The sequence below is a fragment of the Caretta caretta genome, chromosome 1 (assembly GCF_965140235.1).
Source record: "Caretta caretta isolate rCarCar2 chromosome 1, rCarCar1.hap1, whole genome shotgun sequence".
Taxonomy (NCBI): Eukaryota; Metazoa; Chordata; order Testudines; family Cheloniidae; genus Caretta; species Caretta caretta.
The window spans coordinates 49,947,490-49,964,957 of NC_134206.1; the positions used below are offsets into that span (position 1 = coordinate 49,947,490).

Consider the following 17,468-nt stretch of genomic DNA (forward strand, 5'->3'; position numbering starts at 1 on the left):
TGTACAGGTGAGTGGATAGGTAGCGGGCAGAGCCTTGGCTCTACTCCCCAGCACACCAGCCAGGCAGGGAAAGTAATCTGCACCAGGTATAGGGCTTGTTCCCCCAACTGGAGTGAGGGGGAAATTGCGGAATAGACTGTGGCTCTGAGTCACTGTCTTATTCCTGGTCTGCCCTTGGGGCAGTGCAGCTATGTTGTGCCCCTGGCGCAGGAACTGCAGTAAAGCCACAGCATATTCGGTAAGCATGAAGCTTTGTACCACTGAAAAGCACAAGGTGCATGTTAGTCAGAAGGACCTGAAGAAAAGAACGGGCCTGATCTTGAGTTGAGCCAAGCACCTCCAGTTTCCACTAAGGGCCGATAAAAGTTGCAGGTGCTAGTATCTCCCAGAATAAGGCCCATTTTTTGCAGCAGGTCCCTTTTACAGCATGACATATATAACTGCAGATATGCCATATGGCCCCTATTTCTTCAGTGAGAGTTATCCTGGAAGTCACCTGGAGGAGTTTTGCCTGGAAAAGTAGGATCAGGCCATTTGTTAAAGCCATAAGGCTTTAACATCTGCTTCTCTTCGTATCTCATAATGTATCAGTCAAGGGCACACGTCTACCCACAGAGCATCTCACAAACGGCCAAGGTCATGTAAGGATTTCATTGTATTACTGCAGTGCACCATCTTCTCTGCCAGCCCCTTGCTGCTAGAGACTACATTACCCTGCATCAGCAAATATGACTATAAACTGCTATATTTAGTTTTTCAGACATCATTAAAATAGCTCTGTCAGCTCTTAAGATGACTTCATTATTTTGTCAGTAGAGTAAATTCGCTTCCTTTATCCACAGTCTAGAGTGCTTTGAGTTAACTGTTGTCTTGTGCTGTTTAGTGATAACTTTAAAATACATTAAGGAACCAAAATGCTCAAGCTGAGTAGAATAATTGCTGCTAGGAGATATACTGGGAGAAATTAGCTTGCTTAGTTTCATCCAGTGATGATTATACTTTGGCTGGAGACGAGAAGCTGGAGACGAGAAGCATCCCTCTCCTTCACTCAGACACACACGTCTATCCGTGATTATCCTCCACAGAACAGGTGCTCTGACTTGCCCAGAGGAGTAACACAGATGCGGTCATGAAGGTTGGAACAAAGTCACAGGGGCTTCAGTAGGGCTGCCTGTTCCTTTGAAAATTTCTTTCAAGTGACTCCACACTCTCCTTTTTCTTTCTGTTATGATCTCTTGCTCATACCGCACAGGTCTCTGTACTCAGCATTTCTAATGGCAAGAGCCACATCTTTTCATCCTGGATCTCTGATAAGGGAATGGATTCCCTTTAGTGGTGGTAGAGCAGGGCTGTTTTGGAGGAGACTATTTTAGTTTAGACCTAATGTATGGAGAGGGACCTTATGCCTTGAAAAATTAAATGATGTAAGTACCTTATGTTTAGCACAGCAAGTACTGGTGTAACACCAACAGACCCCGTCTTTGGGGGCAGGATCAAACCTGGGACCTCTGGAGCTTAGTGCATGAGCCTCTAGTGCATGAGCTAAAAGCCCACTGGCTCCTAGAGCAGACTCATTAATCTTTAAGTGGTCTCGGTGCCACAGAACACCACACCCAGGAGGTATGGAGGTTACATACTTCCCCTAGCTGAGGAAGCGCATCCCGAGCTTCAGAGACTTCCCAGTTGATATCCCCGATGAGCCCCCACTTGTAACACCAACAGACCCTGGTTGTTGGCGGGCGGGATTGAACCAGGGACCTCTGAAGCTTAGTGCATGAGCCTCTAGTGCATGAGCTAAAAGCCAACTCTCCCTTAACTAACGCTATAGAGCAGACTCATTAATCTCTAAAAAAGAAAAGGAGTACTTGTGGCACCTTAGAGACTAACCAATTTATTTGAGCATAAGCTTTTGTGAGCTACAGCTCACTTCATCGGATGCATACTGTGGAAACTGCAGAAGACATTATATACACAGAGACCATGAAACAATACCTCCTCCCACCCCACTCTCCTACTGGTAATAGCTTATCTAAAGTGATCACTGTCCTTACAATGTGTATGATAATTAAGTTGGGCCATTTCCAGCACAAATCCAGGTTTTCTCACCCTCCCCCCCACCAACTTACTCTCCTGCTGGTAATAGCCCATCCAAAGTGACCACTCTCTTTACAATGTGTATGATAATCAAGGTGGGCCATTTCCAGCACAAATCCAGGTTTTCTCACCCCCCACCCCCAGCAGGAGAGTGAGTTTGTGTGTGTGTGTGGGGGGGGGGTGAGAAAACCTGGATTTGTGCTGGAAATGGCCCACCTTGATTTTCATACACATTGTAAGAAGAGTGGTCACTTTGGATAAGCTATTACCAGCAGGAGAGTGAGTTTGTGTGTGTGGTTTTTGGACGGGGGGGGGGGGGGGGGTGAAAAAACCTGGATTTGTGCTGGAAATGGCCCACCTTGATTATCATACACATTGTAAAGAGAGTGGTCACTTTGGATGGATTATTACCAGCAGGAGAGTGGGGTGGGAGGAGGTATTGTTTCATGGTCTCTGTGTATATAATGTCTTCTGCAGTTACCACAGTATGCATCCAATGAAGTGAGCTGTAGCTCACGAAAGCTTATGCTCAAATAAATTGGTTAGTCTCTAAGGTGCCACAAGTACTCCTTTTCTTTTTGCGAATACAGACTAACACGGCTGTTACTCTGAAACCTGTCATTAATCTCTAAGTGGTCTTGGTGTCACTAGAGGGGACAAAACACCACACTCAGGAGGTGTGTGGGTTACACTGGCTCATAGACAGATCCAGGGGATATGAACATTACTGGGCTATGGCACCAGCTTTGTTGCTGAGTTTTATTGTCACCCCAATCCTCCCCCTCACCCACACATACTTTTTTAGAGTTTGAAAACTTAATTGCTAATTATTTAAGAAAATAGTTTACTTTTTTTTTTTTTAACCTGCACTTTAAGTTCTTTAGGACAGGCGCTATCTTTTCGATAAATGTTCCTATAGTGCCTAGCATAGCAGGGCCCTGATCTTTGGCTGAGCCCCTTAGGCACTGCTAGATTGAAAACAGTAAGTAATAATAATGCAAACTGCATGGGTTCTTGGGACCTCAGGGTTTCCTGGGGTTCCAGTTCTGGGGGAGCTCACCATGCTGACTGTCCAAGTCCGACACCCAAGAATTTTGTGTTTTGCAGAGAATTTCAAAATTTGAGGCTTTTGTTCTGAATTGGAATGAAACAAAGTTTCAGAATATTAGAATCCTCTGTGAAATGGAATTACTGTACCTCTTTCTGTAGAACTCTACCCAGGACCTTTGATTTCTCCAGCACAGACCTCTAGTACTTGAGTTAGAGGAACATCATCTTCTATGTGGCGTTTACTAGAGAGGCATTTACTAGTGGATTACAAACTATTATTTATGTCACTCTTCTTAAGCAGCATTCAACACCACCCAAAACCTCATTTATAAATAGTTTTCTTAAGAGGTACTGTTAAGAACAATCAAAGTGCAATTTGTTATCATATGGAATAATGATGGGTCTGTCAAAATGGATATTCATTTTTCTCCCCATAATATATTTTCTCTTTTGTTTTTGTTGGCTATTTTATTACGGTAATTATATCCCAGCAGGGCAGACAAGCAGCTCCCCTATGAAATGACAGCAACAATATAGTTGACAGAAGATTTCAGGAAGCAACTGATGTTCTCATTATACAACATTTGTAGCATGGTTACAACTTTTAATAAGAAGTCATTAATTTAGCGCCACAAAATTACACAGGCCAAATTTGAAAATTTGGCCTCCTAAATAAGTGGCCTGTTTTTTCAGGAATGCTGATCTCCTATTAGTCAATGGGAGCAGCAGTTACTCAATACCTCTGACAACCTGGGCCCTTACTTGGGTGTCTAAGTATGGTAAGTTTGAACATTTTGGCCACGCTACTTTACTAAACGATTAAAAGCTGCCAGGGCTGCAAATGCAAGTTGAATTATTGTAGCTAACTGTGGTATAGGAACATGCACTCACAACTGTACAGAAATGTGAACTCCAAAGCTGGAGAAAACTCATCTCCTCCTCTGGAAATGAGTATCCTCTAATTTACTGTTTAAGTTATTTGAAAATCATTTTTGGCGGGTTTGGTTCAAAAGTTTAGATTTGTTGTTTAGAAGTGGAAACTCTTATAGCACAGCATACAATATCAGGGAAATAAATCAGAAAGTCGAACAGGAAGACCAAGTCATCCCTTTACTAATTCACCACTTGCCAGTATTTAATATTTTCTCCTAAGGTATATTATATTTAATGTGCAGAACGTTATTTACAATATTCATACTCATAAAATATTGCCATATTCTTGAGGGTTGAACATGTCACTACATTTCTAACAATGCTGGTATGCCATAAAAGGTTTCCCAGAGGGGCCAAGTGATTCTGTGCATTACAATGTTTTCTAAGAAAAGCTGCAAGTGTTCTGATAAACATGTTGTGAGGAACTCACTCTGAAACTCCAGGAAATGGCATCCCAAACATCTTTTAATTTATTTTTAAAAGCTAAAAAATACAAAAGAAAAGAAAGAAAAACAGTACAAAGAAAAGTATTTTCCCCTCACAGACAAATGTGGTTTTGTGGAGAGATGACTAGAGGCCAAGGAAAACAACATATGTATGCCTCTGACCTGACCAGAGGAACACTGGTGCCAACCAATGACAGGGAAAGGGCTTGATTTCCACTCCAAACTCCTACTGTCCAGTATTCTAGTAGCACTGTCTCTGATCACTAGCTCCTTCTTTATTCAAGGCTGGAAGTGAGGACTCCCTACTAAACAACTGGTAGCTTCATAGTAGGTGGGGAAGAAGATGATGAACCACTGAGCAATTCTAGCATTACCTGGAATTCATTTTTTAGGCCATGACAACCCTAGAGGGAGAGAATATGGAGGGTGGGACACCGAAGTTGAAAGAAGAGGGAAGGGATCTTTAAGGAGGAAAGGGCCAAGGAAAGAGAAAGAAAGGATAAAGGGAAAATGAGAGGAATGTGGAAGTGGTGACCAAGGAAAAAGAATGAGGAGGAATGTCAAGGAGAAAGAAAGGAGTGCAAAGAAATAAGCATGAGAGGTGAAGTTTGGGGACTTTCTTCTCTGCTTTTGTTCTTCTTTTATTAAGAGAGCTTTAACACACTAAAGAAACTGAATGCACAAATTCCATTATTGCAACTTTAAGATTTTGAAGTTAAACACAAAACAGTCAGGAAATGCAAAATTAAGTGGCTGATTGCACATAGCTGTTTGGTATTTTTGAAGACTATTTCGTAAGAACATTAGAACGGCCACGCTGGTTCAGACCAATGGTCCATCTAATGCATTATCCTGTCTTCTGACAGTGGCCAGTGCCAGATGCTTTAGATGGAATGAACAGAACAGGGCAATTATCAAGTGATCTATTCCATCATCCCATCCTAGCTCCTGGCTTCAGAGGGTTAGGGACACTCGCAGCATGGGGTTGCATCCCTGATCATCGTGTCTAATAGCCATTGATGGACCTATCCTCCATGAACTTATCTAATTATTTTTTGAGCCCAGTTATACTTTTGGCCTTCACAAACATCCTCTGGCAACAAGTTCCACGGGTTGACTGTGCATTATATGAAGAAGTACTTTCTTTTGTTTGTTTTAAACCTGGCATCTATTAATTTCATTGGGTAACCCCTGGTGTGTATGTGATATGAAGGGGTAAAAAAAAAAAAGTTCTTACTCGCTTTTTCCACACCATTTGTGATTTTATAAACCTAACATATCTCCCCTTAGTCATCCATTATTTTTGTTGCCCTTCTCTGTACTTTTCTAACATTTTTTTTTTGAGATGGGGTGATCAGAACTGCGTGTGTGGGAATACTAATAATTTATATAGTGGCATTATGATTTTTTTTATTATCTATCCCTTTCCTAAGGGTTCCTTACATTCTGTTAGCTTTTTTGACATTGAGCAGATATTTTCAGAGAACTATCCACAATGAATCCAAGAGCTCTTTATTGAGGGTAACAGCTAATTTGGACCCCATTGTTTTGTATGTATAGTTGGCATTTATGTTTGCCAATGTGCATTACTTTGTATTTATCAACACTGAATTTCATCTGCCCACTCACCCAGTTTTGTAAGATCCCTTTGCATTGCTTCGCAGTCAGCTTGGACTTCACTAATTATGTATCATCTGCAAACTTTGCCACCTCACTGTTTACTCCTTTTCCAGATCATTTCTGAATATGTTGAACAGCACTGGTCCCAGTACAGATCCTGGGGGACCCCACTACATCTCTCCCTGTAAAAACTGACCATCTATTTCACCTGCTAAAGATACACCTTAATAAGTAGCATGCCCATTATGGGAAAGTACATTTTGCAACACAAACCTTAAATTCCTTAAATTCACAACCTTGACATTGCATTAATATAGGTTTTTGCAAATTCTGTTTGCCTTTAAAAAACAACAACAAAAAAGTATTGCCTATAATGGATAATGATAAGGAAACTTACAATGGCAGGGAAACTCCAGTGTTTGTGTTTTGATCAGATCCATATTAAACAAAAAGTACTGTATTGCAGTACATAACAGAGCAGGGTAGGAAACTGGTTTCCCATCCAGACAGAATTTTTCAGATTTCAACATATTTTCCCAACCTGAATTGGGACAAAATGTCAAAATCTTGAAAATTTTTGTGAACTAGAACATTTGAAAAAATTCAGCTCAGGTCAATTGAAATGCTTTGTTTCAGTCATTTCAAAATGTTTCATTTTGATTCTGACTTTTTACATTTTGTTTTACTACAATGTAACTCAAATTTCAAATCAAAATCAACACACTTTTCCTTTTGAAAGTATCAAAACATGATGATATTTTAATGATATATAAATTTTTCAAAAAAAAATTTAAATGGGAAATTTGTCAAAACAGATCTTCTGTCAGAAGTTTTGGTTTTGATGAATTACAATTTTTGGATGAATTTTTGGATGAAAATTTCCCAACCAGCTCTACTACATGACAACATGCCATGGTTAAACTTCAGTGATCAAATTATGTCAGGAAATCACTTGTCACAAAGCCTGTTGGTAGCCAGTTTGCAACAAGCATTCCCCAACTGTAAGATGGGTGATAAATCTTATTTCTCTTGCAGAGACAAAGGATATATTACTGTAAAAGAAAAGCAATTAAGAAATGTATCATAGTCAAAATACTGGAAATGCTGTTTAAATACTCCATTTTGTTTAAAATGTACATGCTTGTAAATCCTTTAAGATTCCCAGTCTTCAGTGCAACATATAGATTTTGATTCAAGTAGATATTTCAGTAAAGAGCTGAAGAAAATATTTCATCACTAAATCATTACCAGCATCTGATGGAAGCTGTTCACCTTTAGAATAATGTACACTTATTTTTCATAGGCAAGTATCGACATTATTTACTGAAAACACAATTGATCCAGTAGATAAAGTTAACGTGCACAAAAACATAATAGAACTATACTACAGTTAACAACCATCACATATCACTGACAAAATGGTAAAGTAGATGGGCACAGAACTGCCAATTAAGACCTCTGTTTTCTAGGCCAGATTCCAACCATTGTGCTAAATCAGCACCTTTGCCAGCTGATCCGTTGAACTGGTGACATTGGCAATAAAAATGATTCCCTCATCTAGCAGAGTTAAAATAGCCCTTGGAAAGACAGAAGATGCAATTTGGGAACTGAAGGAACGGGGGCACATGTTAATTTAAACTAGAAGAGATCACAGGGTTAGAGGACCTGTTCAAACCAGTCCCCCAGCCAGATAAAGAGGAGAAGTAGGGTAATATGGAGAAAAAAATCATTAAAATAATGATCCACAATTACTTTATGTTTAATCAGAGTGTACTGCATATTCACTGTACTTTGCACTGTAAAGGAAATTCATTTTTTTTTCTGATTTGTGCAGATCCAGAAATCCCATACTTCATGATTTTTAAAAGGGTTCGAACGGACATAGGGTTATGTGACAATAAGGATTCACCAAGTCATTCTTTGGGCTTCTTTGCAAAATTCTGTTACTGCTATTAAATACTAATATCACATTTGGAAACACCTGCCGTTTTCTACATTTCTTCATTGCTCTCAGTTACAATATAATAAAGAACTCTAGACTTACTTAGGCAAAGCACTGATGCATAGGCTTACATCTCACTGAAATCAATTGGATTCATGAAGTCAATGTGATTTAAGCATATGTTTAAGTGCCATGCTGAATGAGGACCTCTATGCACACAGATGCATATCCAAACCTTTATTTTAGCTCCTAGTAGTCACACTGAGTGAGTTTGGATTTCTAGTTATTTATTTCCACAAATGTAATGATTATTGCCAAACTTGGGTGCCTCAGATAATTAAAATTAATTACAAGAGAAATAATTTCCTATGTACTAATCAAATAAGCGGGTATCATTAATATTTAATGGCCACATCAGTCTGCCAGTGATCCCTCCTTAATGTCCCATAAATGATTTGCAAAAGTCCTAGCTAAATAAATACACTTTAAATAGTTACAAGAAAGAGGCCAGATTAATTCCACATCACTAACACTGACTCTCTAGAAATATATATTTTATCTTATTATTTCAGAACCCACTTTACAAGCTGTAAATCCAAAGTAGCAGAATTTGCAACTTCCTTATGGCCTAACGGTGGCTAAATAAATATATATACACCGTGTTCATGGACAATAGTACAAAACTGTCCAAAACAACAGCACTGAAAAAAATACAGAACCCGAGTCTAGTATAAACATCAGAGAGTCCCACAGATGTTCCATCACGATGTATATTCTTTTAACATGTTTACCTTGTTTCTCAAGAAACTTTCAATAGGGTATAACTTGTAAGTAGCAGAATGTCTTTTTCAGAAGATTATGGACTTACCTGCTTTCTCTTTGCTCAGCTTCTGAGACAACACCTGTAAGAAATAATTCTTTTTTTAGTTTAACATTTTCCCAAAAGGCTCAGGATATAATTTTATGACAAAAGTAAGAACGGACTTTAAACTTAGAAACATCACCATCTTGTTTGGGTCAGTACAACCCATAACTTTAATTTAAAGGCCCTGTGGACTAGATAAGCTTAATTTTCACCCAATTTATGTAAAGTCAAAAGACTGAACTGATCCTTCTGGATACCAAAAAGATTCCAGATGAGAACCTCACAGAATCCGCAATTTGCTTGAGATGCAGCCATTCCCATGTCTTCGAATCATAGAATATCAGGGTTGGAAGGGACCTCAGGAGGTCATCTAGTCCAACCCCCTGCTCAAAGCAGGACCAATCCCCAACTAAATCATCCCAGCCAGGGCTTTGTCAAGCTAGTGTGCATTCTTTGGTCCTGCTACGTGAAAATCATCTGCAGCTCTCTCAGAAGCACTAAACTGCTACATTGCCTCATCCATTAAATGCTGCCTCTCCAGCCTTGATGAGGATCACTCCATACAAACTTAAGTTAAAAAAAAAGAGTCCTCAGCTCTTAATTTATATGCACATTTTACTGAAACATCAGAAAGGTCCTCCCTTAAATACAAAATGTAATTAAATTTTCTACTTTCATACTAGTGTGAAAGTAGAATGAATTATATTGAAATTATAATTCATTAAAGAAATGCTGCTTGAAGAGTTTGTTGAAATATAGTTGTTAGGAAGAGAAACATTAAGGAGTGTGAGACAATGGGTCCTCAAACTAATTAACTTACAGCTTCTACTGAGCTAGAAGATTGGTAAACGTTAGTATGCAAATAAGATATGTACGTATATTTGTCAGTTTCTGCTTCCTTTTGTCTCCTATGTTAAATTGGCTTTGGCTTATCTGTATCAATAAGTTAGCTTGAGCTTTTGCAGAAGGCTCACATATATCTGGGTGCATTGGCAAAGCGCTTTGCTAATAAACAGAGTGGTCTGACAAATTCAGTGAGTCTTGAATCTGATTTTGACACTAGAAAAAAAACCACTCTTTCTAGGTGAGGCAGCATGGAGTTGTTTTCCCAACCTAAGAAATACTGCAAGACAATTTTACTTTGTAAAAGCCCAGTTATGATCACAGTTTAGGTTTTGTCTAGCAAAAGTAGTCAAGGTTAGGTTGGGTTTAGCTTAGCATGGGAGTGAGATTTAACGACATTTAATTAACGTGTATTAGCTAACTCTGACCTAACCCCAACCACTTTTAAACATGGACAGAGTTGGGTTCTAAATAACCATGTTTATTAACTACATACAAACATACACGGCCTAGTTACATATATACACGGATACTCTGTTAGGTCCTGGGGGCTTCTGCGACAGAAGACAAGGATGCCCTCTAGAGGGCTCACAAACTATTTAAAGGGATACTACCCAATTCCTAGGCAGTACAGGCGGAAGAACTAGCTGGCTGTAAACTCAATCCAGTGATTTAGGTGATGGTGCTCAATTGGAGACAGCAACTGGAAGCAATGTTGGAGATATCATCACTGGTTAGATCCCCAAAAGCTGTTAGATGAGGAGATACAAGGAGTGGCCAGAACTCTTTTCCACTTACATTTGGTTAGAAGGTTGCAACCTCTTCTTCTGGAGCTGAAACCATTTCTATTATCTAGGATTTTGTCATCTCTGGATCAGACTATAGCAATGGAACAAAAACTTGAGTCTGTGCAGAAATGGAAGGTGGTACACGGTGTGGCCACCTGCTTTTGGTGCAGTGTGTCTCACTGGGAGCACATTACACCAGCGCTTCATGACCTGCAATGAGCTTCTAGATGAAATCTGAGGAGTTTATGTCAGCCTATAAAACCCCTACATGGTCTTAGTCTTGCCTGCTTGACAGAGCACTGCTCTCCCTGAGCCATACTCTCACAGATGCAATCAGCAGAGGTGCTCAAGCTAGGGACCTCCTCAGTTTAAAAGGGTCAGTACTGGTGGTATTCTCCATAAAGAGCGCTCAGCTTTGTAATTCTCGCTTACCTCTGGCAAGGTCTGAATTAGGGCAAGGTCTATCTATGTTTCAAAGCTGTTGGAGAAAGTTGAGATGTATTTGGGACTGAGGTCAACCATCTAATACCTTTAACTTTAGAGACTAACCAATTTATTTGAGCATAAGCTTTCATGAGCTACAGCTCACTTCATCGGATGCATACTGTGGAAAGTGTAGAAGATCTTTTTATATACACACAAAGCATGAAAAAATACCTCTCCCCACCCCATTCTCCTGCTGGTAATAGCTTATCTAAAGTGACCACTCTCCTTACAATGTGTATGATAATCAAGGTGGGCCACTTCTAGCACAAATCCAGGGTTTAACAAGAACGTCTGAGGGGCGGGGGGGGGGTAGGAAAAAACAAGAGGAAATAGGTTACCTTGCATAATGACTTAGCCACTCCCAGTCTCTATTCAAGCCTAAGTTAATTGTATCCAATTTGCAAATGAATTCCAATTCAACAGTCTCTTGCTGGAGTCTGGATTTGAAGTTTTTTTGTTGTAATATTGCAACTTTCATGTCTGTAATCACGTGACCAGAGAGATTGAAGTGTTCTCCGACTGGTTTATGAATGTTATAATTCTTGACATCTGATTTGTGTCCATTTATTCTTTTACGTAGAGACTGTCCAGTCTGACCAATGTACATGGCAGAGGGGCATTGCTGGCACATGATGGCATATATCACATTGGTGGATGTGCAGGTGAACGAGCCTCTGATAGTGTGGCTGATGTTATTAGGCCCTGTGATGGTGTCCCCTGAATAGATATGTGGGCACAGTTGGCAACGGGCTTTGTTGCAAGGATAGGTTCCTGGGTTAGTGGTTCTGTTGTATGGTATGTGGTTGCTGGTGAGTATTTGCTTCAGGCTGGGGGGCTGTCTGTAGGCAAAGACTGGCCTGTCTCCCAAGATTTGTGAGTGTGTTGGGTCATCCTTCAGGATAGGTTGTAGATCCTTAATAATGCGTTGGAGGGGTTTTAGTTGCGGGCTGAAGGTGATGGCTAATGGCGTTCTGTTATTTTCTTTGTTAGGCCTGTCCTGTAGTAGGTGACTTCTGGGAACTCTTCTGGCTCTATCAATCTGTTTCTTCACTTCCGCAGGTGGGTACTGTAGTTGTAAGAATACTTGATAGAGATCTTGTAGGTGTTTGTCTGTTTGAGGGGTTGGAGCAAATGCGGTTGTATCGCAGAGCTTGGCTGTAGACAGTGGATCGTGTGGTGTGGTCAGGGTGAAAGCTGGAGGCATGTAGGTAGGAATAGCGGTCAGTAGGTTTCCGGTATAGGGTGGTGTTTATGTGACCATTGTTTATTAGCAGGGGGGAGAAAACCTGGATTTGTGCTAGAAATGGCCCAACTTGATTATCATACACATTGTAAGGAGAGTGATCACTTTAGATAAGCTATTACCAGCAGGAGAGTGGGGTGGGGGGAGGTATTTTTTCATGCTTTGTGTGTACGATGAAGTGAGCTGTAGCTCACAAAAGCTTATGCTCAAATAAATTGGTTAGTCTCTAAGGTGCCACAAGTACTCCTTTTCTTTTTGCGAATACAGACTAACACGGCTGTTACTCTGAAACCTGGTTAACTTTGTTGTTTAAGTCGGGGATAAACTGCTAGATTTTATTTGTTTAGTTTAGTTTGTGCTTTTAAATCAGAGCACCTAAGTCCAGGAATAAGTACTTTCTCAGAGTATATAAGTCAAAATAAATAACAACACTGTCCTGCCCTCATCCTCAGTTTTAGTGTTCTAACATAGCCCTAGGGGCACCAGTTATTTTCCAATCAAAGTCAGGCAACAACAACTTCCAGTGTCTTTTTCGAATAGCATACAACAAAAGATGCAAATTGTAATTGGAGCAAACCCAGATGGCCACAGAAATCTTCCAGACTAAAAGTGATTTATGAAAATTGTAATAGTAAGGCACTATATAACTGACTGTCGAACAAAATACATTTGTTGGAGCACTAGCATCCCATCTGTACTGCATGGCAATATCCAATCAAATCCACAGAAACCATGGACTAGATTAGTTCAAGTTTCCAGCACCTGCTGTTCTCAATAATGAAGAAAATTCACTAACAACTCCAGCTGTAGTAATTTTGCAAATGGAAGTGTTAAATAGAATCCAAAGACAAATATCTTGCATTGATAAAACCATTTACCTGAGCTATAAAAACCAGAATACAGAAACCAGGAGTTTTCCGATAGACATTGGCCTCAGTCCTCCTCTCATACCACTTTTACACCAGTGACCTCAATGGATTCACTTCTAATTCACCTCTGTGAGAGAGGATTCAGACCCGCTTTGTTTTATGATCACAGGACATTGATAAAATCTGGTTTATGGAATCTGAGAAATGTATGATCAAGGGTGGGGCCCTGAGTTCATTTGGGGCCACTGTGGAATTAAGTTAAAAACTCAGAGTTCTTGGTCTTCCAGTTCCTACAAAAGAAAAGGACGTGTAATATGGGAAACTTGAGTGGGAGGTCATTCTCTAGCTCTGTTTTAAAGCACTTGGCATGTGTGTGTCTGTTATCTCTCTGCTCTCAGAACAGCCAACAATTTAGTAGACAGCTCCTCACCTGGTGGGTCTCCGGTCTGAGAACACTGATCCCTGCTCCACTGGCAGCTGTATCCACTGTGTCTAGTGTGATCTCTGCTAGCTCACTCTGGGCAAAGTCCTGGCTGCCAGGCCTTTCCCAGACCATGCTAAGCAGGAGAGGGAAAAGTCTTGGTTTAGCAAGATACTTTAAAACAGGCATAACTTTAAGCACATGATTGGTCCCATTGAAGCCACCTTTCTGAATCAGGGAAAGAATATTTGGGGTATGTGGCAAAAGAGAGCAGGAAAGATGATTCATAGTGTGTGGGCAGGTAAAGAAAAGGAGACTGTGTAGACGCACCCTGCAACCCCCAAGAATAATCCAAAATTCTAAACATATCCCTGAAAGCAATTTCACATATATAAGTTATGCAAACAAACAATTAAAATGATGTGGAAATGGATAGGAGGAAAACACCAGTAATATAAATCCAGCAATGAAAACAGATCAACATGCTCAAAGATTTTTTCCTCAAATATACACTATTTCTGACATGCATAAATAGTGTGGGCATGAAACCTACATGGTACAGCTGGATTAGATGATTTAATAATGTAAGATTTTGTCCTAGTAAGCTTCTTGTCACATAAAAGCCTTTTCTGACAATGAAAATGACTACGAAATGGGAACTCTAATGAACTCAGGATTATTGTAATCTGCAACAGCACAATGATTCTGCAATGCTAGCCAGTCCTGTAACTTCATCTGCCACTTTCACAAAAATAAAAATGACAGTTGTGTCCAAGAATTTTACTTCCCTCTTCCCCCATCAAATTTCATTAGTTATTAGCCATTTTAAAACCAAATTGTAAACATTTCAATCTGACAGTGGTATTTGAGAACATCTGTCAAACTCCAATCACTGATTCCAAGCAAATCACTCCATCAAAAGAAGAAGAAAAATAATTAGGTTATTTGTACAACATGAAAGTGATTCTTTCGACATTTAATAAAAAGCCAAGAAGTTAATTCAACATAGATAGGGACTCAAAAATATCATTGTTATCTAATAAACCCTGGCATTTTGACAGGCCCACTCGACATCTGATGCTAATAAAAATAGGGTTTTCTATTCTATGGGTTTACATTCTATGGAAAAAAATTGCAGCACAGTTATGAAGCGTAACGTTGTCTGAAGATGGCATATGATATAGTTAGATGACTTTTCTTGTTGATTAATAGTTATGGAAGGACATCACTTAACTTTGCTTGGAATAGACTGGAAATCATGCTTGTTGTTAATATTATTGATTAAATAGTTTGCTAGACCTTAATTTAAAACTATACATATATATACCCTGTTCTAAAGGAGCAATCTAGAAATTCACATACAAAACTGAGTCACCAGATCAGCATTTTTGCTAGACATTTTTACAAGATTGATAGAAAAAGAAAACTCAACAGATATCAGGACTATATAGTTGTGCAAAATAAGGGACTTTTGCCCAGATCCTCAAACTCCTAAATACCTTTGAGGATCTGTGCCTTACTATCTTCTGACACTTATAAGACAAGTCAGTCACTCAGGATTTCATCCTGCCCTCCAATGAGTGGTATAAACAGTGTCAGGCAGTTTTTCAATGCACATGCTGTTCTGCACCACACAGAGAGTTGAAGCTACTAATGGAGGGTAGAAACATGCCCTAAGTAATAAGGAACAGTGTGTAACACATTACTGTACTCAAGATTTTTCTCAAAATAAAGTTTTTAAATAATGTGGCATTAAGAACATATTCTACACTGGTCAGGGAAACCATCTAGAAGGTAACACTACCATTGGACCAAATCCTGGTCCCCTTCCTTCTGTGAATAATCGACTTCAGTGGGATTATTTACGGCAGGACTGGGCCCATGGTATCCCTAGACCAGCCTCAGAGAAAATGGATCATGAACCACATGACCTTCATTATAATAACCAACAACCATTGGTTCCTAAATAAACCCATCCCCTAAACATAATCCATGGAATTCATGTAAATTTCCAGCTGTAGGCCAAACCAAGTGCTGTTCACTGCAGATTCTGTTGCATGGCACCACGTTTAACAAAAATCCGGAACAAGCACTAAAAATGTTTTCTCCATATCAGCTTATGACAGAGCTATCACAGTGGCAGATGGTTACCTTAGGACCCTAGACATAAGCACCTAGCACACTGTTGATACTGTACAAATAATAAAAATTAATACTACTCTGGCTGCTGTGGAAAAGTCACATGACCGGAATTTCTAGCTGTCAAAGTCAAATCTAGATGGATCAGTACACTTGAGTTCAATGGGTGTACTCACTAGAGAAAGGCATGTAGGATTTAATCCATTGTCATAGGTGAATATAAAAAGATTTAAAAAAACCCCACTATAGACATCTTTAATGGATGACCCTAAAGGCACTTTTATTGCTTAGGAAAAGAACTAATTGAGATGGGGGCATCTAGCCGCATGGATCAAACCTGCATTCTGCAATGTTATCAAAATAAAAACCTTTCATAAATATATTCAATTCTGTATAAGCATTGAAGTGACAGTGTTTTAATGGAAGTCACAAACATTTTAAAACTCCACCACTTCATATTGTTTCCCCTATACTCATGAAAAGTTTCAAGTAGCAATCAGAGTAAGAATGTACATAAAAGGAAGTGGGTTTCTCTTTTGGTGTCTTGGCAAAGGGTTCAATTTAAAGACCATAAATTATTTCTTATTATAGTGGCAAAGTGACACAAATTGCATTGCCCTTCCTGGTTTCTGTCTCACAGAATCCAGATATCTGCAGCATGCAGAATTTTTTACATTGTGCAACAACAGAAAATGGAATTGAAGTTAATATTTTAGGCTAGGATTTTAAATGATCCTAAAGGAGTTAAACGTCCAACTCCCATTCAAATTCAAAGTTCATTGAAACTTCCTGGACATTTCAAAGTTCAGCTCTAAAAATCCAGAAAATTGTAAATTTTGCCTGCAAGTACAAAAATAGAGTTAGTCACTGTATGTAATTTCAAAGGCTTCAGGGTAATTTCATCATTAAATAATGTATTAAAATAATTTGTTCCTTATTAATAAAGATCTAAATACAGTTTTCTCTAGCATAATATTTTAATTGGTAAGGTGAAGGACATACCCTAAAAATAAATCCCTGTACTAAATGACCGACCCTTGTCTCTTAAAGCTTGAACATAGCCTCCATTGTTATTACCTTTTTTCCACTACAAATGTTTTCTTCAAGTTCTTCCCCTAGATTTTCTCCAAGCCCAGATCAACTGTCAGAGAAGACCAGATTTGTATGGTTCTTTATCCTCTACCTACTACTACTTTGTATATATTCTGATCCACTGAATCATGCAGATATGTAATAGAAGGTTTTTAATAAGCCATGTACTGGGGACAGTTGGCCAGCTAGTGTATTCATCATTGAGATGAGGCAGAGACATGGGAGCTAAGGCAACGTTTAGTGCTGGTGTAGTGTTTGAAGTTTTGATCAAATAGAAATGTAGCTGAAAAGGACTTCAGAGTGAAAATTTTTAAATAACCTGTTAATTAGAGGGAAAAAAGGTTTGCAATAATTGAAGCAGAGTAACAATAAAGTCTATAAAAACAACAAGGAGTCCGGTGGCAACTTAAAAACTAACAGATTTATTTGGGCATAAGCTTTCGTGGGTAAAAAATGCACTTCTTCAGATGCATGGAGTGAAAATTACAGATGCAAGTATTATTATACTGACACATGAAGAAAAGTGGAGAACCAGTGTTGACAGGGCCAATTCAATCAGGGGGATGTAGTCCACTCCCAGTAATTGATGAGGAGGTGTCAATTCCAGGAGAGGGAAAGTTGCTTTTGTAGTGAGCCA

The 17,468-nt window shown here is 39.3% G+C and overlaps 1 protein-coding gene across 6 annotated transcripts in view; it reads right to left on the reverse strand.

The window, feature by feature from the left end:
- STARD13 (StAR related lipid transfer domain containing 13) overlaps positions 1–17,468 on the reverse strand; it is a 499,087-nt gene that overhangs the window by 265,248 nt on the left and 216,371 nt on the right. For all 6 annotated transcript variants that reach the window (XM_075127917.1, XM_075127911.1, XM_075127915.1 and 3 more), the window contains one exon: positions 8,954–8,987. In XM_075127917.1, the coding sequence (XP_074984018.1) occupies positions 8,954–8,987 (34 nt within the window). The remainder of the gene's footprint in view (positions 1–8,953; positions 8,988–17,468) is intronic.